The following is a 21696-nucleotide window of genomic DNA, read 5'->3' as shown; positions in this document are numbered from 1 at the left end:
GGAAGAGGAGGAGGAGGAGGAGGAGGAGGAGGAGGAGGAGGAGGAGGAATCATCTTGGCTCAGTTCAGCCCAAATCTTCAGGGGCCCAGAAACTGAACTATGTTTAAGAGTACCCACACTTGCCTTCCTCAGCTAAAAGCTAAAGCTAAGGGCTTCTAATAAAATACTCATTTGAGCTGGGCATTGTGGTACAACGCTGAAATCCTAGCACTTGGGAGACTGAGGCAGGCGGCCACCAGTTTGAAACCAGCCTGGGTTACACAGTGAGACCCTGTCTCAAAAAACTGCAACAAACCACTCAGTGGGCTGAGAAAGGCCATAAATCTGCCTTTTATAAAATTTGATTTAAAAATTGTTATGTGCATATGAGTGTCTGTGTGTATATGCATACTTGTGTGGGGATCCCCACAGAGGTCAGAAGAGGCCATCCGATCCTCTGGAACCAGAGTTATAGGTAATTGTGAGCCATCCAACATGGTGGGTCCTGGGAAGTGAATTTGGATCCTCTTGACAAGCAGCAGGTGCTCTTAGCTGCTTGCCCTCCCTCCCCCGAAACCGAATTTGTCAGCATGGTTATCAGCAAACGGTTTGTGCCAAATCTATTAGCTTTCTCGTTTGCACACGCGAGCATGCACAATCTCACCTCTAGCCCTGTCTAAACTCTGTCTGTTTCTCTAGCAAGAGTGTTGTGGCACATCTGGCCCCATGGACTGGGTGAATTACACATCAGCCTTCCGGGCAGCCACCCCAGAAGTGGTGTTCCCATGGCCCCCGCTGTGCTGTCGCCGGACAGGGAACTTCATCCCCATCAATGAAGATGGCTGCCGAGTAGGCCACATGGACTACCTGTTTACCAAGGTGTGTCTCTTTGCCCTCTATTTCCTCCCTTTCCCCCTTCTAATGCCTGTCTGTCCTTCTGTCTTCCAGCCTCTCCTCTCTGGCCTTTTCTTTCTTTCCCTTCTCCCTGGTCCTCCCAGCTCTTTGGGTCAACAGACTGCACAGACTCAGTGATTGAGATGGAATGTCTGGGGCTGGTTGGATGGGAATGAGAGAAGCAACAGGAACGTTATCAGTTGCTGGAGCCGGGCCTTGCATGTGCACCTGTCGTCATCTTGCCCACTTAGCAAGCTGAGGCAGTTTGGCCATAAGTTCATGACCAGTCTGAGTAACTTCAAAAGCTCCTGCCTGCCTCAAAGGTAAAAAGGTGCCAAGCTTAGGGTTCAGTGCTAGAGCACCTTCCTAGATTCCCCGGGGTCTGAAGGCATGGCTTAGTGAGATTGGCTTTCCTAAACACGTGGGAGGTCGTACTTTCAATCCCAGGTACCATAGAAATGGAAAAATAACAGCTGAAAGCCCGTGGAGGTAGTGCACATCTGTAATCTTACTTGCAGAGGGGTCACTGCCAGTTTGAGGCCAGCCTGGGCAATATTAAAAATAATAACAGCTGAGTGTGGTGGTACGTCAGGTTGTTAGATCAGGCTCGGAGGGGAGACGTCCCAGGGCACCCTGTCACCAAAGACTCAGCAGATTGTAAAACTGGGGCTCGGAAAACCAGAATCATGTCTTGTTCTACAAAGGACAGAGCTAACTCCAGGCTTGATTGCATCTGACAGGGACCCATGTTCTGGACCTTTGCTTCAGCTGCGTCATGGCTGGAACAGGATCCAGGAAGGTGACCCTGGTATAGGGCTCTGCTCTGGCTCACCCTGGTCTCCACTGAGCAGGTTTCATCAGAAGCAGATGGGGTTTATGCGTAGTACAGAAAGCCAGGTTGAACATAACCAATATACCCGTCTGCTGCCATCAGAACATTAGAATGCAGAATGGCACCTGCTGCCTCTGGGGCTGGGAGTGGGGTGGGGTGATCAACAGCACTTTCTGGGCTAAGGGTCCCAGAAGGCAGACATGACCAAAATTCCCACTGCAAAGATGGGAAAACCAAGGCAATGGGAAGAAAAGTTATGTCTCCCAGGGCACATGGTGACTTTGCATCACCCACCAGCCCCGAGTTGCATTTTCACAAGCCTTGCTGTCCCTCTCTCCAGGGTTGCTTCGAGCACATCGGCCATGCCATTGACAGCTACACGTGGGGCATATCGTGGTTTGGCTTTGCCATCTTGATGTGGACCGTGAGAAATGGGACACCTGTGGGCTGTGGGGGAGGGAGCTGTGGGTGTCCAGGGGTGTGGATGTGGGCATGGGGGGAGACATGTGTTTGGGCTAGAGTGCCCAGTCTTCTCGTTTGCCCGCCCAGCTCCCAGTGATGCTGATAGCCATGTATTTCTACACCACTCTCTGAGGAGGAAGGGGAGGCCATAGACGCACCTCGGTTCGAAGCTCCTGCCTCGCTGCTGCGCGCACTTGGACAGCCTCAACCTCCTCCCCACCCTCCCCCGTGCACCTCAGCCACAACCCACCCCATCCACCTCCCTCCATTTTCCCTTCTTGTGATCCCAATGTCCCTTTCTAGATGTAGGAGCTGCCCGGGACCTCCCTGTACCCCTGACCCTCCCTATGCCTCTAGCCCTGGATTTGTGTGCCTGGACCCTCTTGACCCAGCTTCACTTGGCTGATCTGCTGACAACAGTATATCATGTCCTTAGAGGCCCTTCGCTGCTCCTAACAATCCATCCTGCCCCTTTCTGTGGCTTCCAGAACTTCTTGCAGGTGTAGCCATTGTTGCTCAGTAATTTGTTTAAGCTCTTATACGCCTAGATTGCTAAAAGAGGAGGGTGACACGTTCTGCCATGGTCATTGTGGGGGTCCCCATCAGCACCCCAACATGTGTCTGGGCTTGGGCTGGGGACCCAATAAACACTGGCTGGCTGAATGAGCAGAGGAGTTTGTTCTGTTCTGTTTGAGATGAGGTCTTACTCTGAAGCCCAAACTGTCTCTGGAATGTGTGTGTGTGCGTGTGCGTGCGTGTGTGTGTGTGTGTGTGTGTGTGTGTGGTGTGTGTGTGTGTGNGCNTGTGCATGTGTGTGCGTGTGTGTGTGTGTATGTGTGTGTGTGTGTGTGGTGTGTTTGTGTACATATACCTATATGTATAGACTTCCTGACTAGCCTTGAAGACAAGGTAATCCCACTGCAGCTGCCTCCCCACTGAGAGGTTACAGGTGTGATCCACAAACTCCTCCCCTTCCTGTCCTCACCTCTGGAATGCTGGTGTTCCAGGCAGGCCGCATTCCACCCAGCCTGAGTTTGTTTTCTCTTGGGGACAAGGGTGAGTGAAGGGAGGAAGGGAGTGGCCAACATCCAGCTGACATTGATGAGGCCTCACATGGGGCTTATGGGCGTGTGCCATTGGTTCAAAATGGTTGGCTTCAGGCATGTCTGGATACAGGAGCGCAGTCTTGGTTTCCAGAAAGGTTTTAAAATTTTCTCTTTGTTTCTTTGTGTCTGTGTGTACTACAGGCTCTGTACACACACACACACACACACACACACACACACACACACACACACGTTTATACACACACGCACATGCACGCACACGTACACACAGGCACACACTCTCAAAGGCCCAAGGAGTGTCTTTCCCTGCCCTCCCCCTCTTCCCTTAAGATAGCGTCTAACTGAACCTGGCGTCTAACAGTTTTCCCCCAGGCGAGCTTGGCTGGCCAGTAAGGCCTGCCCACCCTATCGTCTCTTCTCCATCCAGTACTGAAGTTACTGATGTTTTAAAATAAGATCTGGCTACACAGAGAAACCCTGTTCGGAAAAAAAACCCCAAAAAATAAATTAAAAAATAAGATCTGAACTCAGGTTCTTCTATTTTGTTTTGTTTTGTTTTTTGTTTTTGTCGAGACAGGGTTTCTCTGTGTAGCTCTGGCTATCCTGGAACTCGCTCTGTAGACTAGAGAGATCCGCAAGCCTCTGCTTCCTTGAGTGCTGGGATTAAAGACATGGGGCACACCACCAGATTGCTTTCACTATTATTTTAGATGATTTATATTATGAGTATGGCTGCTTTGCTTGCCTGTGCGTCTGTGCACATACACGCAGTGCTCTTGGAGGTCAGAAAAAGGTGTCAGGTCTCCTGTAACTGGAGTCACAGATGGTTGTGAACTACCATATGGTTAACCAAACCCAGGTCCTCTGAAAGAGCAGCCCGTGTTTATAACTACTGAGCCGTCTCTCCGGCCCCTGGCAGACCCTTTTATTGTGAATCATGGATTTCTCTCGACCCACCCTTATCAGAGGGGATGCAGAAAGAAGCCGTAAGCTGTGTCTGTGATCCCAGTGCTCAGAGGGTGGAGGACGAACGACCAGGAGTCAAGGTTTTCGGTCAATTAGAGGCCAGCCTGGGCTACATGAGGCTCTATGTCAAAACAATACAAAAACAAAGAAAATAACGGACTACAAGACTTTTCTTTCTGATAAGTGGGCATTGTGGTACGTACATGTTTTCCCAGAACTTGAGAGTTGAGGGAAGGATGGAGAGTTGAGACTCGCCTGCATGCTGTTCAGCCAATCTTCTTCATTTCTGCTTTGTTAAAAAGGAAGAGACCCGCCCCGACCAGTGGAGAAAAACCAAGAAGCCAGGAGTTGGCATCCTGTGGATCTTCACTTCATTCCTTAGATATTTTGACATTTCCACTTAAAAAAAATTATTTATGTTATATATGAGTACACTGTTGCTGTCTTCAGACACACCAGAAGAGGGCACCAGATCCCAATACAAAGGTTGTGAGCCACCATGTGGCTTCCAGAAATTGAACTCAGGACCTCTGGAAGAACAGTCAGTGCTCCTAACTGCTGAGCCGAGCCGTCTCTCTAGCCCAACACTTTCAAGAAGAATTTTTTTTTTTTTTTAAGAAAGCTTTTGTATGGATGCTGGGGATCTGAACTTAGGTCCTCAAGATTGAGCAACACCCCTCATACACGCTGAGCCATCTGTCCAGTGCCACACATTTACGTTTTGAGGAGTTTTTTTAAAAAATGTGTCTTTGCTGGTTGTGCAAAATGTACACGGAGGGAAGAATTATTCTGCCAAACATTTCTGAGCTTGCCCTAAGCAGTTCAGACAAGCCAGGCCTTGCTGTAGATGGGTGCTTTAGGATGGCTCCCGGGGAGGGGCGCAGGCAGACCCCTGTATCTGTCCAGGGTTGTGCCACCAGCCTCTTTGGACCCCCTTGTCTACATACCTGCTGAGTGGCTCGGCAGGGTGGACAGCAATGCAGTTTGATGGAGACAGCCTGGGCCTGCACAACAGGTTTCTCCTTCCTGGCCCCTTGCCCAGAGACCAGTGCCTGTGGGTCAGAGGGGAACAGAGAGGTGAGGACCAGGTCAGAACAAGGATCTTAGGAGGGACAGGTAGCCAGTCACCCGGTGTCTGTGTCCTTCGATCCCCCAACCTTCTCACGACTGTATTGCTCTTCCACCTCTAACCAGCTTTGGCTCCCTCCGCACACGGTCTAATTCCTCACCCGATGTGGAGGGGCCCGTGTGGCTCGGTCTCTTGCCACTTCCCCATGTTTATTTCTCCCCTGCCTCTCTGAGCATCTCATAGGAACTCATAGAAGAGAGAGGATGTCATGGCACATAGCCACCAAGCAGGGCACCTGTGAAAGTAAGTTTGGTGGTAGTTGTTGTTTTCATTCAAATGTAAAACTCATATCCCTTTACCCAACCAGGTCCTCTGCTGTGAACTGAATAGTCACTTACAAGTCTGCACAGAGGAGAATGGGAAAGTGGTGACTGCCAGGAGATGGTGGCACACGCCTTTAATCCCAGCACTTGGGAGGCAGAGGCAGGCAGATTTCTGAGTTCGAGGCCAGCCTGCTCTACAGAGTGAGTTCCAGGACAGCCAGGGCTATACAGAGAAACCCTGTCTTGAAAAAACCAGCCAGCTGCTGGCGTCTCTGTCTGGTAGTCCAGTGGAGCGTGCCATATCGTCTTCTGTGCACTCCTCTTGCCTCAGATTGCTGACAGAATTGGAGACTCCTTCCTGGTGGACTTTTGGCTCTAAGTTTTGGAAGATGCTGGCAGAAGACAATCTCAAGGAAGGTGTGTCTTCCACTTGTGAGCCCTTTGGAAAGGAAGGGGTTGTGATCACGGTCCCTCTATTGTCTCTGAGAGAGCAGAGTCTCATTCCAAGCTCACTGTCCTGGTCTCTGCTGTGGAAATCTATGACTCCTGCTCATTGCTCCTGCACAGATTTGAGAAGGAAGATGTTGATGATATCAAGGTTCACTCACCTTATGAGGTCAGCATACGCCAGTGGTTCATTGGGAAGCCAGATGTGGCTTACTAGCTGATATCTGCCAAGTTGCCAGAGGTCATTCCCATTTTAGAAGTGCAGTTCAGCAACAAGATTGAGCTCCTGGAAGATGCCTTAGTGCCTCTTCTGCAGCGAGGACAAGCAAAACCGGCATATGAGAAAGCTGATGTAGTGGGGCAAGCTGTAGAATAGCCACCCCTGGCATGATTCTGCTGGTTCTATTGCTATTAGCCCTGTATCCTTTCCCCTGAGATCCAGGAAGCCATTCTGGGTACTGTGAAACTATGAGGCCCTACCTGGAAAGACACCTTCCTAGGAAGGGCTAGGAGAGGCCACAGTATGCATGAGCATGAATGTTTCCCAGGTGCCCTAAGCATGAGGGCCCAAGTCCTGTTCAGGCAAGAATCGCCACCGTAGCGTAGCCATCCTTCCTGTCCACACTGAGACCCCGGCGTTGAGCTGCCATTGTGGCATCATGTTGTCACATCATATTGTCATCTTTTCACAATTTTTGCCAAACAGTAGAGAAAAATGTCAGTCATTCTGGTCTGGCTCTGCCATCCACTTGCCACAGACATTAATTCCCCCTTCAAATGCTTCTGTAGCCCCTGCCACCTTCTCCTGATCATCCGTTAGAGTTCTGTAACCAGGAGCCTCTATGTGTGCATAATAAAAGGATGTTTATTCAAAAAAAAAAAAAAAAGACAAGAAAAGAAAAGTGGTGACTGGCTAGGTGTGGTGGCACATCCCTTTAATGCAGGATCCAGGAGACAGAGGTGGGAGGGTCAGGAGGTCAACACCAGTCTGTGCTATATAGGGAGGTAGTCTGTGCTATATAGGGAGTTTGGGGCCACCCTGGGCTACATAGAGACAAGAAGATCCAATTAAAAAAAAAAAAGGAATAGTGGGGCCACGTGGAGATAACTTTAGAGACAGGTGGATCTCTGTGAGTGTAAGACCAACTTGGTCTGCATAGTGAGTTCTCAGATAGCGGGGGCTACACAGAGGGACAGACAGACAAACACTGTTCTAGGCTTTGAGGACCCAAGAGAATGCAGACCAGACTTGTCTCTCCCTTTATAAAACTTGCTTTCAGAGCCAGGTATGGTGATGCTTGCTGGTTATCCCAGCACTCTGGAGGCTAAGACAGGTGACCTCAAGTTTGAAACCAGCTCGAGCTACATAATAACACCCTGTCTCTCATTTAAAAGGTGGGGGTGAGGGGGGTTGCAGATGCTGGGCAGTTGGTGGCGCACGCCTTTAAACTCAGCACTCAGGAGGCAGAGGCAGGCGGATCTCTGAGTTCAAGGCCATTTTGGCCTACAGAGAGAATTCCAGAACAGCCAGGGTTACATAGATGAAACTGGTCTCAAAAAGGACAAAAAAAAAAAAAAAAAAGTGTTTGTGTGTGTGTGTGTGTGTGATCATAGTATAACACTTGCCTAGCATACACAAAGCTGGACCCTCAGCAATATGAAAACAGGAGATCTGTGGGCCAGTAAGGTGGCTCAGTGGGTAGTCATCACACACACTTGCTGCATGTGTAAGTGACTTTTCTGTTGCTGTGGCCAAGCACTATGGCCAAGACAGTGTATAGAAGAAAATGTTTATTTGGGCTTTTGGTTTCAAGGGATAATAATCTCTCATGGAGAGAGGTACGGTATTCATGTTGGCCAGAGGAAGAAGCTGAGACATCACATCTCCAGCTGGAAATCTGAGGGGAGACTTTAAATTCTCAAAGCCTGCACCCAATGTTGCCTTTCCTTCAGCCAAACTGTACCTTCCCGTGGCTTCCTCCGAACAACGCCACTAATTGAGGGTAAGCATCCAAAGACTATGGGGGGCACTTCTTATTCAAAGCATCACACCATGAAAGTCTGACAGCCTGAGTATGATCAGCTAGACGGAGAGAACCCGCAAGACAGCGCCCGTCAGAGGCATAACCCCCAGCGACCCACTTCCCATAGCCAGGACTCAGCACCTCAGCCAGTTCACCCAGTTCATCCATGAATGCATCAACAGATTAATCCACTAATGAAGTGAGTGTTTTTTATGATCCCATTACACCGCAATAGTGCCACCAGATGGAGACCTTCCTGTCCTCATCCTTGTTTTGTTTTGTTTTTTTGAAACAGGGTTTCTCTGTGTAGTCCTGGCTGTCCTAGAACTCACTCTGTAGACCAGGCTGGTCTCGAACTCAGAAATCTGCCTACCTCTGCCTCCCAAGTGCTGGGATTAAACGTGTGCGCCACCACTGCCTGGCTTCCTGTCCTCATCCTTAAGCATCCTGAGAAAAATAAATCTCTTTATCTCTCTTTCTGAGACAGGATCTGATTATGCTAATTCTTCAGGATTAGATCCAAGCCTAAAATATTAAAAAAACCTAACCCCTGGGACTAGGGAGATCTGCTCAGAGGGTAAGAGTGTATATAGTACAATCAGGAGGACCTGAGTTCAAATCTCCTGAGCCCTTGTAAAAAAGCCAGTGGTATGCTGTGCCTACAACCCAGCTACTATGGGGTGGGCATAGTAGGATCACTGGGGATGGCCATCTGGGAGCCTAGCTCCAGGAGTTGTGAGAGACCTTGTCTCAAGGTAAGAGGTTGGAAGAGCAAGGACACCCTGATGTTCTCCTAGGAGGATGGAATAGGGGTGGGAAGGAGGAGTGGTGGGTGATAAATTGTCTCTCCACTGGTGAAACGAGCCAATTCAAGCCACAGTATATTAAATGTAGGTTTACTGGGAAGCTGCTCTTGGGTGAGTTCACTGGCCCCAAGGACTGGGGGGGGGGGGGGGGATGGAGTGTAGTTGGGGAAGGGGAGGAGAAAGGGTGCAGGCTCAGAGAGAGAAGGAGAACAAGACAAGGACCGAAATGTCTGGATTATATAAAGAAGAGCCTCTGGGGAAGGGGCAGCCCAGCCCCTGTGCTGGAAAGTTCAGGGTTGGAGCAGGGTGTGCCAGGTAGAGATGCTGGGAGACCCTGAGGTCAGGTGTGCTTTGATATGTAAAATATGCACAGCAGACACTTGTGAAATCAAACTGTGGGCAATCCAGAAGGAGTTAAGGGAAAGATCAAAATATCCATGTACGAAAGTCTCAAATAATTAATTAAAATATATTTTAAAAACAAAGAGACAAGTTATAATAAATCTTAGACCAGGAAGACCACAAACCCCCATTTGTAGATAAGGCAAATCAGACTTATTCCAATCACTTCTCAGTCTTTTGGCTAAGATCAAGTGCAGATCTTATTCCACATCTACAAGATCAACCGTGTTCAATCATAACGTAGTGTTTTGTTAATTTGTCTCTCTTTTTCTCTCGGACAGGACCTGGATATGCAGCTCAGACTGGCCTCAACCTAAAGATTCTCCTAGTTTCTCAAGTTCTGGGATTACAGTTCAACTCCCATCTTTCTCTATTCAACCCGATGTAGCTCAGAGGCCGAACTCTTAGGAGAACAGTTTCTGAACTTGTGAGATTTGAGACAGTGGGTTTCACCTTTCTAACCTTCAGAGGTTAACTGATAATAGGTTTGACCCGGGTTGGGAATTTAGCTCAGTGGTAGAGGCTCTGGGGAAAAAAAAAAAAAAAGGTTTGATCCCCTGCTTAGGTCGACAACGCGATCCGTGAAAAGGGCTGAATCAGCCGCTGCTAATGCTATAATGCTTCCTTTCAACCCTTGGAGGGCTATTTACATTTGTGGGTACTGAGCTAGGATCGTGTGCTGCTTTGTTTTGTTTTGTTTTGTTTTGTTTTGCTTTAAGGATATTCATAATGCTCATTCCTGCCTCCTCCCTGCAGCTCTTCCGTAGGCCTAGGGATAGGAAGCGTGCCTAGCCTAGAAAAGCTTTAAACGCCTCTGGCCCTCTGATCAATCAACAGCGAATGCAGCCTTGCGGCCAATCAGAAGCGGCAGCGGCAGATCAAGACCTGCCTCTTTGAGAGCGCCCTCGTGTCTCATTGGTTGTGGCTCAGGGCCAGCCAATGAGCGGTGCCACCGCAAGGCTGGGACCAGAACTGGTTTGTGCAAGGTGCCTTCCTGGCTGAGATCCAGGGACTACTTGATCCTGGGCGCTGCAGTGTTACTTGGTGGCTGCTGGCTCAGCAGGCCGTCAAGTCATGGAGAATTAGAAGTGCTTTATTCAATATAAGTGTTTATCCAAACAGGCCAATCATAATGGGTCAAGGCACCGCTACCCACACCCATGTCTGGGGCTGGTGTCCTCTCTGCTGGAATACTTTCTGGTGAGAGTGAGGCAGGCTAGTCATACATCCAGTCCGGGGTGGTTTAGGAAAAGTACCTGCATCTGGGCTGACATTTGAGGCCCTTCCAATTTAGTGTGGTGGCCCCCCACATTCTCTTCCTACTTCCCTCACTTGGTTAGAGACTAGACAAAGCAGATAACCTTGAAGGGCCTAATGTGCTAACGCACCAGTGGATCTAACATCTGTCTTCTAAGGGCACCTTCTCACTCTGGGAGAGAGGGGGCCCGAGGGAGAAAGCAAGGGAGGAGGGAGGGAGGGAGGGAGAGAGGGAGAGAGGGAGAGAGAGAGAGAGAGAGAGAGAGAGAGAGAGAGAGAGAGAGAGAGAGAGAGAGAGAGAGAGAGAGAGAGAGTCTCATGTAGCCCTGGATGGTCCAGCACTTGCTATGTATCAGACACATAGAGATCTGCCTCCAGAGTAAAAATAAGTCTTTCTTTTTTGGACCCTTTATTTTCAGATAAAAATTTATGGCACAAACTGGGCACGTACAGTAATATACCCTTTCCAAATAAGTATGTGTAGCCTCTCTAATAAATTCCTTATCCTTCTTTTGATGGGGAACACTCCCTTAGAGATTATTTCCTTGCTCTCCTCGTCTACTGCAAAAAATAAAACTTTCTCTGTTGTTTATGTCCGGCTTTATATGGACTTTGCACTCACCAAGATGCAAACTCCTTGCGTTAGGTTACATCTTCTCAATAGATTGTTATTTTCCACACATTGTAGGGGGTTAAGAAGAAAGCTTGAATTTTCAGATTGGAGGTGCTCAAATAGCCGGGCATAAACAGGAAAGATGGTAGTTTCCTTAAGTTCGTGTTGAAGAAGTTGAAGAACAGTAACAGAAAGGTCAGTGTAGGCATAAAAGGGCAAAATCTGTAGCCAATCAACACTGTTGGCTGGCTACGTGGTAACACCGCATCTCAGCTTCACGCCTTGCCCCTTACACACCTCCAGGCCAATCAGACTCAAGGCCCGAGTTCCACAGCCAATCAGCTGCAAGGAGAAGCCAGCTGCTTCCCTGGCTGGTCAGCACCCAACAGGCACCAATAAGAAAAGGGCAGGGCCAGAGCTGCAGCCAATCAGTGTCTGTCTCAGGATCAAGCCCACAGAGACTGTGCACGCGCTGGCCTCGAGCTCCTGGGCTTGCGTCGATTCCCACTTTGTAACGGCCACTCTGGCCTGAGCTGTGGTCCTTAAAGTGGGTGAGGTGGATGTGGGAGGAGACCAAACTGGTGAGTGCTACGGCTTTTCTTCCTTTTCTTTGATATTGGGCCTGGCCCAGGGAATGCTAGGGCTGAGGTGGGGGTGTCCTCGAGGGACATTGTTGAGGATCTTGGTCATTTTTGGGTCCAGGTTGGTCGGGAGAGGCAGCATGCCCTCCGACTTTTGTTATGGTCCCGGAGGCCAGCTTATGCTGAGGTGGGAAAAGCCATCAGCACTGCCCGGCTCTGGCAACTGGAGGGAGAGGCTTGTGTGCACGCGGTGACGAGTTTTCTGGGGTCTTTGGACCCGGCTTGGGCTGACATGAATGTTCACGAGGTTGGAAGCACACTGGGAAACTATCAATATCCATTTTCCCAGGCCTCATAGATGGTCGTTTTCCCGGCTTGAGGTTGGAGTGCCTCGGCATTGGATCCAGAGTGGACAGTGTGATCAGGATGTTGGCCCAGTGGTTCTCTGGAGGTTCTGGAGAGAAAGCCTCTAAATCCCAGCCAAACCTATTGCCCAACATGAAGTGATGTCTTCCCCCATTGGATCTGTGGCTTTTCAAAATTCAGGGGTGCCCAAACATTCCCATGCTCTTGACCTATAAGTATAGAGCAGGCATACCAGTTGTGCTGGCCTGTGTGCTTTAGGGAACTGTCTTCACTGTGATCTTTTACGTTGCTAATTTTGGTTGAGACAGAGGCTTGCTATGTACTTCTAGTCTGTCCCCAGTCTTGTGATCTTCCTGCCTCAGCTTCTGGTGATGGAATTAGAAGCCTGCATTCCATTCCTGGGTCACTGATCTTGTTGTTGTTGTTGTTGTTGTTTTAACTTGTGGGGCAGTGTGTTGATACCTAATTTCACTTGGCTGTTTCGTAGTATTAAGGTCTTTGGGGGTACTTAGGGATACGTCCAGAAGGTAGATACGGAAGACAGCCATGATTGAGCTTCCACAGTCTGGTCGTGAAAATCACCATGAAATGTGTGCACATGTGTGCGTTTATGTATTTAGTGGGAAGAGGGCTACAGGTATTGCAAAGATGACAAGAACAGGTACGGGCTTCACAGCATTCTGCGGGATTCGTTTTGTTACTTGTTCATATGTGAAATGGTATGTGTGTCTGAAATGATTAATGTAAAAAAAGGGGGGGGGCTGCTCCTGTGTCTGGATGGTGAGGTCCTGAGAGGTTAAGAACCACTGGAATAGAGCAGACTTTATTCCATACTGTGTACGGATTCTGAGTGAGACCACAAATTACCCATTTCCCCCCATGCTTGCTGTAGGTCTCATACACAGACCTGCACATCCATCCTGAGTCAATACAGGACCTCAAGTGTGTGTATCTGTTTACAGATAGTCCACTCTCATGGGTGCACAGTTGAGGCACATCTGGACCTAGGGTGTGTGCTCAGCATCTTTTGGTCCAGTAAACTCTGGACTCTAGATTCCCAGAATATAGTCTAGGTGTGTGTGTGTGTGTGTGTGTGTGTCTGTGTCTGTCTGTCTGTATGTGTGAGTGTATGTGAAAGTTTATGTGTGTGTATGTATGTTTGTGTATGCACATGTGTAAATGAGTATGTGTATGTAGTGTGGTTCTCTCAGCACACAAGTGGGTACTTCCTTGATGCCCTGGGACTCTTCAGCCCACAAGGAGGAGCATAGCCCAAGGAGGCCAGAGTGGGGCCCTCTGCTTGGGCTTAGGTAAATACTGATATTTAGCAGTCATCTTGAAGCAGCCCTCAGAAAGTGGCTGAGGATTTGAGGGAGAGTTCAGCCCTATAATAAGACTGAAAACAGAATTGTGAAGATGAGTCGGTGCCTATGGTTTCTGACGGCTGAACTTTTACAGGGTCTTTATGATCCTGTTCAGCCCCTTCAGGCATTGACTATATTTTGTTCTTGGGTTAAGCCAAGTGCCAGTATTTTTTTTCTTTTATTATTTATTCCCATGTGCTGGTTTAAGGGAAGAAAGGAATTCACCAAAGGTGTCTCTGTGCTCTGGTATGTGTGGGATGTACTTGTCTCCAGTGAACAGCTCAAAAATTCCTCTCAGATTTGGATAATTGGATAATTTACACTTGTAAATACTGTGGGGAGTGTGTGGACCTTCATTTGGAGAAAATGTGCTGTTGGGAAGATTTTTGTTCTAAGTTTTTTTTTTTTCCTAAGTTGAATTCTGTTCAGCTTGGCTTGGGGAATGGACTCAGTATTTAAAACCCCTGGGACAAATGGAGGTTCATACCTATAATCCGAGCTCTTGGGAGGCTTAGGTGGGAGGATTGATGTAAGACCAGCTGGGCAGTCTGATAGACAGTGAGGTTCTACCTCAACACTGAAAAGGGAGAGGGAAGATGAGAGGAGACCATTTTCATACAGCAGCCACCCCTGGCATGCTGTGGTAGGGCTTAGTGTAACTGTAATATTTACATAGAATCAGCACCATTACCTTGTTACATTAAGCTGGGTTTTTGCATTACAATCTAAGCTTTGATTTTACACTCGGGCTATGTGCTCTGAGTACCTCACACATGTTCCTTATTGTTTCATTGGTCAATCCTACTGGCAGGAAAAAAATGTCAGACCTTAAGTTTGACTTGGTAATACAGGTATTAAAGAGAACAGAAAAGCTGGGTATGACGGCTCATTCCTAGAACCCCCAGCATTTGGAATACTACGGCAGGAGGAGTTCCATGAGTTTGAGGTCAGCCTGGGCTATAGACCTTATCGTAAAGAACAAAGACAAACTAACAACAAAATAGTACGGCGATCATCCCTCCCTTTCCCACATATTTATCTTCCAATCATATGTCCAAATCTATGCACTTTAGCTTCTGCCTAGACACAGGGTGTGTCCTACTCTGTGAGCTCTACTATGCTAGGGAGATGATGCTCTCTGCATGATCCTAGGAAGCAGGAAATAGGGACAATTGTGTTTACCTCAGACAGGGTCTCAATATGTTGTTCAGGTTGACTTCAAACTCACAATCCTCCTGCCTTAGCCACCTGAGAGCTACAATTGCCAGCAAGTGCCGCTTATCTCAGAGATGGGAGACAATACAAGAACAGTATGTCAGGTTCAGTATGTCACAGGCCAGATGCAGCAGGATAATTAGTTTGGGAAGGGATTGAACTTGAAATTATCTTTCATAATAAGGAGCTTTATTAGGATACTGAACTTGCTACCCTGGGGGTATGATTGGGTCTTGCAGTGGGAGAGCATTATGAAAACATCACACTATCAGTAGAATGTAGAGGGTGTTGAAGCGAGAGCCTTCTTTTAAAATCCTAGAGAGGTACCTTCTTAGGAGAGATAGCCTCTATGTACCACATAATGGGAATCCTGAAAAGGCATCTAATCTTAGACGATCAGACTTGTCTCGGTTTTTATAAGGAACCAGGAGGTTCCATTCCATGTGATTTAGTGTAGCATGGTCTACATGACTCCTGGTGTTACATGGAGCCAGGTATTAGATGGAACCATGACCTTATCTTGCAGTTGCACAGGGGGAAGATCTGCAAGGCCATAGCACAGCAGGGCTTCCTAACTCCGACCCAGAGAGCCAGCGGGAGAGCAGCAAGGGGATGTGGCTAAATGTCTGAGGGATAAAGGCAACTACTGGGTCTGTGATCCTGTCCCTGCTCTTGCAAGTCTGTTGGATCTGTTTCTCTTGCCATTGTTTAATGCCAAGTGTCTGTAATTGCTCTTCCATGGCTGTGGGAAGAGGCCAGGGAAGGGCCCCCAGTGTCCCAGCATAAGGGCTTAGGTGCAAAGGGCCCTGAAAATACCTCTAAGGGCTCCCCCCCCCCCTAAGGGATAACCTTACTGGGGGAAGACACCAAGTGGGAAGTGGGAGGCAAGATGGGGTTTCCTATTCTTGAGGGCCTTTTGTTTACTCAGTGGGGAACCCCTGGCTCTTTTCTCAGTGCTCTGAAAACCTACTGTCAGTCCCTACAGACTGTCTTTGAGTGGTCCCTACTTCTTGGTCATCCGTGGGTGAAGCATATTAATGGGGCAGCTGAGTCACTGGCAGAAAGGAGGGGGGCTTCTTCCACTGGGTGCTGCGGCTGCTGTCAGACCCCAGTGCCTTTCCCTCTACAACTTTGCCCCACTTCTTGTTTTTAAGAGACTGTGTTTTTGTGTTGGAGGAAGGCTTGTATCTGTTTGCACATCTATCAGAAGGACTGGCATTTAGTATGCCTTTTACATAGCAGTATTTAGTATGATCCTGAGTGCATGATGTTAGGAATTAGAAAGCTCAGAAGTGGAAAATATTTAACGTTCAGAGGAGCAGATGAACACAGGGTTCCATTTGCATTTTCCCTTTCGCTCTGACTCATCTTCCCCTATCTCCACCCTACTAACCCTTCACCAGCCTCACCCACCAACACACCCTGTCTGGTCTAGGAGGGTCGCCACCTGCCTGCACCCAAGCTGGAATCGGAGGGAGGGAAGGCATCCTAGGTCTGGAAGGAGAGAGTAATAGAAGGCTGGACTGAACGCCCTGGAGTCCTGGGGCCAAGGGAGAAAAGCAGATGTGACTGTCAGTTATTGGTGCAAGGAGGGGCCAGAAGCTAGGGAGAAACCTCTGGGGACTCATCTCATTCTGGCACCACAGCAGCCTTGCCAATGTCTGGCCTGTCTCTCCTCTTCGTATTTACTCTATATGTATGACAGATTTAGACACCTGTCATGAATGAGAAGAGCAGCTTAGGATCAGATTGATAGAGTGGTAAAAAATGAAACATGGGCTGGTGAGATGGCTCAGTGGGTAAGAGCATCCGACTGCTCTTCCTAAGGTCCCGAGTTCAAATCCCAGCAACCACATGGTGGTTCACAACCATCTGTAATGAGATCTGGCGCTCTCTCTGGAGTGTCTGAGGACAGCTACAGTGTACTTACATATAATAAATAAATAAATCTTTAAAAAAACATAAGTAAAATAAATTAAAAGGAAACAAACAAACTTGAGTCTCAAAGGCTTTTTATCCCTTCCTCAATTTAAAGAGTTCCAAAGCTGGGCGTGGTGGCATTGGCTGAGACACGATAATAGAGATTTCAAGACCAGCCTGAGCTACACAGGAAGAAGACATGGGGGGGGGAGGCTAAAGGTGTCAAAAGAGGTGGAAATCTCCAGGGACCTTGACCCCTTGAGCAGAAAATGAAAGAAACCCCTGGTTTTGATTTCAGAGAAATGTCATTTGTCATCAGCCCAGGAAAAGGAGATTTTTCTCTTCGAAGACCACCACAGGCTTCCTGGGGTTGCCCCCCTGAGTCTGCTGGGAGGATCTGAGTCATACACACCTAGTCTTTGCTGTGGTCCGGAGAACAAGGGTCAGTCTCATAGAGCAAGGGGGCCTGATGAACTAAGCCAGGGGAAAGGAAGGGCCCTGGCTTTTCCTCTGCCGCTGCTTCACATTCTGTGTTTCTGTGCTTACACTTCTGAGGTATCAGAAGTGCTTTTCCAGCTACTCCTCACTATGGCCACCTCTAGGATGTAGAACTAATAGCAGCTGAAGGCTGTGTTGTGCTCACAGACAGCTTCCTCATGCACGGCACTTCATCTTCACCCCCACCTCTGGAGGAGACCATGATACTTGATGCATGAGGTGACTGAGGGAGGGATGACGTGCCCAAGGTGACTCAGCGAGTAAATGGCAGAGGTGAAGCTTCAGCTCTGACTATCCCAAAGTCCCTGTCACCACCACAGGTTCACATCTTTGACCATTCAGAACTCACAAGTGAATTCGGCTGAGGAGGCAAGGCAGTCTGGGTTGTTAAGAGTAGATCGGTCACCTCTCTTATAGGTCTTAAGCAGAGACAGTAAGGCCACACCCCTCTAGGGGACTGTGGCAGACTGGTACTTGGGATGACTGAGGACAGGGGTGGAGCTAACTGGGGGTAGGTGGGCAGGAGCCCCAGGAGCAGTAGAGAGCATGCGGTACTAGGAGGCAGCTACAGAGGTGAGTTACCATCTCTCTCCCCAGATGAGGTTTTCCTCCATTCTAACCTTCTTTCTTTCTACTCCCTGCCAACCTGCATCCCTCACCCCAAGGTGTCCAAGTAGTTCCTCATTCCTCTCTCCCCCTCCCCCATGCTGTTTACTCATAGAGGGTCTGCGAAGAGCTAGGTCTGCAGGATGCTAAGACTCTCAGGCGATCTCTGTGTATCTCTCTCCATTATTCTGGGTGGCCTGTACCATGATGGTTTTGATGTGCGATTAAACTCTTGATTTGTTGGGCACTTTCTGAGTCTTAGTCTTTTAGCTTATGAAAACCAGAACTCAACCATTCTTTATCCTCATTGTGAGAGGACATAGCTTCCCCTTCTCCGGTCTCTTCTTCTTTTCTTTCACTTCCTCAGTCATCAAAGCCCCCTCTAAAGCTCTTGTGTGGTTCCCTTAACTCCTTGGAAGGCACTCTTTGCTCTTCTAATCCCTTCTCAGAGGGTTTGTTCTAGAAGCTTCAGTCTTGCAGAGACAATTGCGTGACGCCCCAGAGTCTGCTGTCCTGCCATGTGAGCTGTCTTCATGCCTTCTCTGGCTTTCTGGGCTCATGTTGGGGGAGGACCCAAAAGCTTTCTGAGCTCTCTCATGAGGTCACATCTTCCTCCATTCATAAATGCCAGGTTTGATGCAAAGTGTGGAAAAGGCCAGGCTGTTCAGAGGTTTTCCCTGCAAAGGAGCCTGGGGAAGCCAAACCTTCCTTAAGCTGAGCGCTTGCTAACTAGACCAGCCCTAAGCCCGCTGTTTGATATCTCTGCTAACTGCCTGGCTGTTCTTCAGGCCCCAAACCTGACCCCTGGCCCAGTGTGCATTCTCCTAGTGTGACATCCCCAAGTTGGCCTTTGGCTTAGTTTATTTGATTCATTCAGGACAGACAGCACCAATCTGAGCCCAGACACTCACTCTCTCTCCCTTCCCCTCCACAGGCCAGAGAGTATGCAGTTTCTCCCCCACTTCTACCATGGACCCCCCATTGTGGCTTTCCTCTCAGAGCCTATGAAACTGGTAGATTAGCCAGGAACAATGCCCCAGACCCCCACAAGACTAACCAGCCCATATGGTTCTGATAGGTTGGTACAGTTAGCTGCTAGGCTCAGGCCTGCACTGTGTGATACCCTGATCACAGTAGGGGGCCTGGAGTTCCCGGCCCACAGCCTAGTGCTGGCAGGCGCAAGCCCAAGGCTGGGCTGCAGGGGCCGGTGGGCTCTGGTTGAAGACATAAGCCCTTCCACCTTTGCTCAGCTTCTGACCTTTGTCTATGGCGAGAGTGTAGAGCTACAGCCTGGGGAGCTGGGGAACCTCGAAGAGGCAGCCAGAGCCTTGGGGGTACAGGCCTTGGAAGAGGCATGTAAGAGAGCTCAAAGGGGCAAGAATGAAGATGAGCTGGATCCAGGACTGAAGAGGCACCAGCAACCAGAAGACTTCATGAGGGGCTCTGAGAGCAGACTTGGGAGTCCTGGAGAGAAACAGAAACCAGAGAAGGATTTTAGAAGTAATGGGAGAGAACAGGAGATGTCACACAAGCATAAAGCACCTGGAGAGAGGCCTGAGATGGCAGGAGTAACTAGGATGATGAGCTCAGAGGAGGTCACGCGAGGTATCGCGAGCCACAAGGGCTCTGAGGAGAGTCTTTGTGGGTGCCCTGGTCCCCTTTCCCCACCAGGTCCCCTCCTAACTAGCCTCATCCCCAGGCCCTGGTGGGCTGAAGTCCCTAGGTTGGGGGAGGGCCAACCGGCCTTGTGGAGCATCTTGTTGTGGCCGTCCAGATACGGTGCTCCCTTCTCCCATAGTACCCCCATCACTGCGGCCTGGCAGGTCTGGCCTCAAGATCAGAGGTGAGTGAGGGGCTTAAAGGAGGACATCTAGGCAGGGAGGGAGTGGCTCTGGAGAGGCAGCAGTGATGGGCAGAAGGGTACCACATCTCTTATGTTCAGTGTACATTTCCTGAGTTAGAGACAACAAATATTGTCATCATAAGACAGGCCAGAGTCGGTTAGGTTCTCAGGCTTTGCCAAGGCTGTAATTCTTCTCCACCCAGGATCCCACTGACCTTGAACCACTCCAAAGCCCTCTGGAGTCAGAATCAGCTGGCTTCCTCTAGCCCCACTCCAGGTAAGCCCCTCAGCATTCCACACAGGGCTTCTGCCCAGTGGCCGGGCTCTAGGAGTCCAGCCTTAGCAGGGCCCCCACTTCACTCTGTTGGAAACCTCAGCCTTGGGAGACAGAAGCATCTGGGCAAGGGTACACAGGTAAGTAGGGTGCGTGCTGCAGCCTCCCCTCTCCTCGCTGAAGCGTTTCATTTTTCGTTTGGACATTGTATTGATTCGGCCTTAGAGATTCTGTCTGGGTCATGCCACCTCTCTGTCCACACAGGCACACTGGCAACCTGTGTGAGTCAAGAGCGCACACTGAACTGCCCATCTCACCAACACCCTCCTTTACCCTCTCCTGCTCGCTCTCGGCCCTATTCTTGCTCTGTCTGTGGAAAGCGATTTTCACTCAAGCATCAGATGGAGACACATTACCGAGTCCACACAGGTATGGGCATCCTGCCCAGTGTGAATTTATCTTTTTCGTTTCCATCGCCGGCCTGCCAGCTCCTCCCTTGCCCTGTTGTTCGACGCACCCCTAGCTTGGACAGCCTTCACCCATTTCTTCCTTCTCTGGCTTTCTCCTCCACTTGTAGGAGAGAAGCCCTTCTCCTGTAGCCTCTGTCCTCAGCGCTCCCGGGATTTCTCTGCCATGACCAAGCACCTGAGGACACATGGGGTTGCTCCCTATCGCTGCCCTCTGTGCAGGGCTGGCTGCCCTAGCCTGGCCTCCATGCAGGCGCACATGCGTGGCCACTCGCCCAGCCGGCTGCCGCCTGGATGGACCATACGCTCCACCTTCCTCTACTCTTCCTCGAAGCCGACCCGGGCCTCCATCTCTCCCGGTAGTCCTACCTCCTCTGCTGCCACCTGACCGGGTGTTGGTAGCTTCTCTGGCTTGACAAGAGTCTAACCAAAGAATGTGAAAGGCAGAAGGGCTCAGCTAGGGCTGCCGGGCAAATGTAACCGCAAAAGAGCTGGGAGACAGGAGCTACGAACCCTCCCCGGTTGAGCGAGTTGCAGAAGCCTCGGCCGGCTGGCGAGTCCGAGCTAAAGGACAATTAACTTGGTGAAGATTAACTGGGGACTGTCAATTTCATCACTATAATAAAGTTTCCTGTGCTCTCCAGTCAGGACGAGTCCAGACTTTTCCTCTGTGCTAGGGGGTTTCCACCCTTGCCCTGTAGCGGCCCCTGCTGGCCATTCACCATTCAAACAGAGGGTCACACTTCCCAGGGGCTTCGTATAATTCCCGAGGGCAGCACGCGGCCAAGGCGCTCCAGACCCAGCGGGAGGGAAAAGGTGGCTTTGAGGCACCCCAAGACTCTGGTTCCTTCCACAGCAGTCTACCGCGCGCGTAGTCTAGGGCTGGAGAGGAGCGCAGACTCGGGTCCCGATTTCGACCACCGGTCTGCTCTCCTCCGGGTAGGGGACGGAAGACTAGCCTCTCCAGCATCTCCCCTCCGCGCCGGGCAATGCGGCTACCGGGTTGCGCCTGGAAGTGAGACTAGTCCAGCGCCGCCGCCCTTCCCTCAACCCACGCCTAGCGCAGTAGCTAACTTCGTCTGCTGTGTGTCCGTCGGGTTCCCAGGGTCCGAAACCTACCGGACCTTGGGAAGGACCCTGGGAATGGTAGTCCACGCAGGTCGCTAGTTCCGACTAGAACAATGGGAGGAGTCTGAGCCGGGAACCACACCTCCTGGAGACCAGGAACTGGTTCTCCCGGTCTCCGTCGCCAACCCCGTATTCCCAGTTCTCGCGCCCCAGCTGTCGGCGGAAGGAGCAAGGCGACTGGACTACATTCCCCAGAAGACCTTGCGCCTCCCGCTCTCAGGCCGCGACGCGGGGTCCGCTCTTCAGGTGCGGCTGGAGGGTGACGGCCGAGCGGCCCAGGACTCCTGCTCCCG

General features: G+C 49.9%; 2 protein-coding genes across 2 annotated transcripts in view; both read left to right on the top strand.

The window, feature by feature from the left end:
• The window catches only part of Upk1a (uroplakin 1A), a 9657-nt gene extending 6833 nt beyond the window's left edge, over window positions 1-2824 (top strand). The window contains exons 5-7 of the mRNA XM_029544173.1: window positions 679-858; window positions 2046-2129; window positions 2255-2824. Coding sequence (XP_029400033.1) covers window positions 679-858; window positions 2046-2129; window positions 2255-2299 — 309 coding nt within the window. The 3' untranslated portion in view covers window positions 2300-2824. The remainder of the gene's footprint in view (window positions 1-678; window positions 859-2045; window positions 2130-2254) is intronic.
• A 15824-nt stretch (window positions 2825-18648) lies between these two features.
• Zbtb32 (zinc finger and BTB domain containing 32) lies at window positions 18649-20663 on the top strand. The gene is made up of 5 exons (XM_021222686.2): window positions 18649-19534; window positions 19738-19843; window positions 19912-19948; window positions 20073-20237; window positions 20386-20663. The coding sequence occupies exons 1-5, from the start codon at window positions 18723-18725 to the stop codon at window positions 20661-20663; spliced, it is 1398 nt and encodes a 465-aa protein (XP_021078345.1). The 5' UTR covers window positions 18649-18722.
• The last annotated feature ends 1033 nt before the right edge of the window (window positions 20664-21696 follow it).

Source organism: Mus pahari, chromosome 1 (assembly GCF_900095145.1).
Source record: "Mus pahari chromosome 1, PAHARI_EIJ_v1.1, whole genome shotgun sequence".
NCBI lineage: Eukaryota > Metazoa > Chordata > Mammalia > Rodentia > Muridae > Mus > Mus pahari.
This window is presented reverse-complemented; position numbering and strand designations above follow the sequence as displayed.

Coding starts and splice junctions, on each gene's coding strand:
- Zbtb32 (XM_021222686.2), top strand. CDS start 18,723: ATGCCCCAGACCCCCACAAGACTAACCAGCCCATATGGTTCTGATAGG. Junction 19,844..19,911: donor GCATTCCACACAGGGCTTCT/GCCCAGTGGCCG, acceptor TGGAAACCTCAG/CCTTGGGAGACAGAAGCATC. Junction 20,238..20,385: donor ACATTACCGAGTCCACACAG/GTATGGGCATCC, acceptor CTCCACTTGTAG/GAGAGAAGCCCTTCTCCTGT.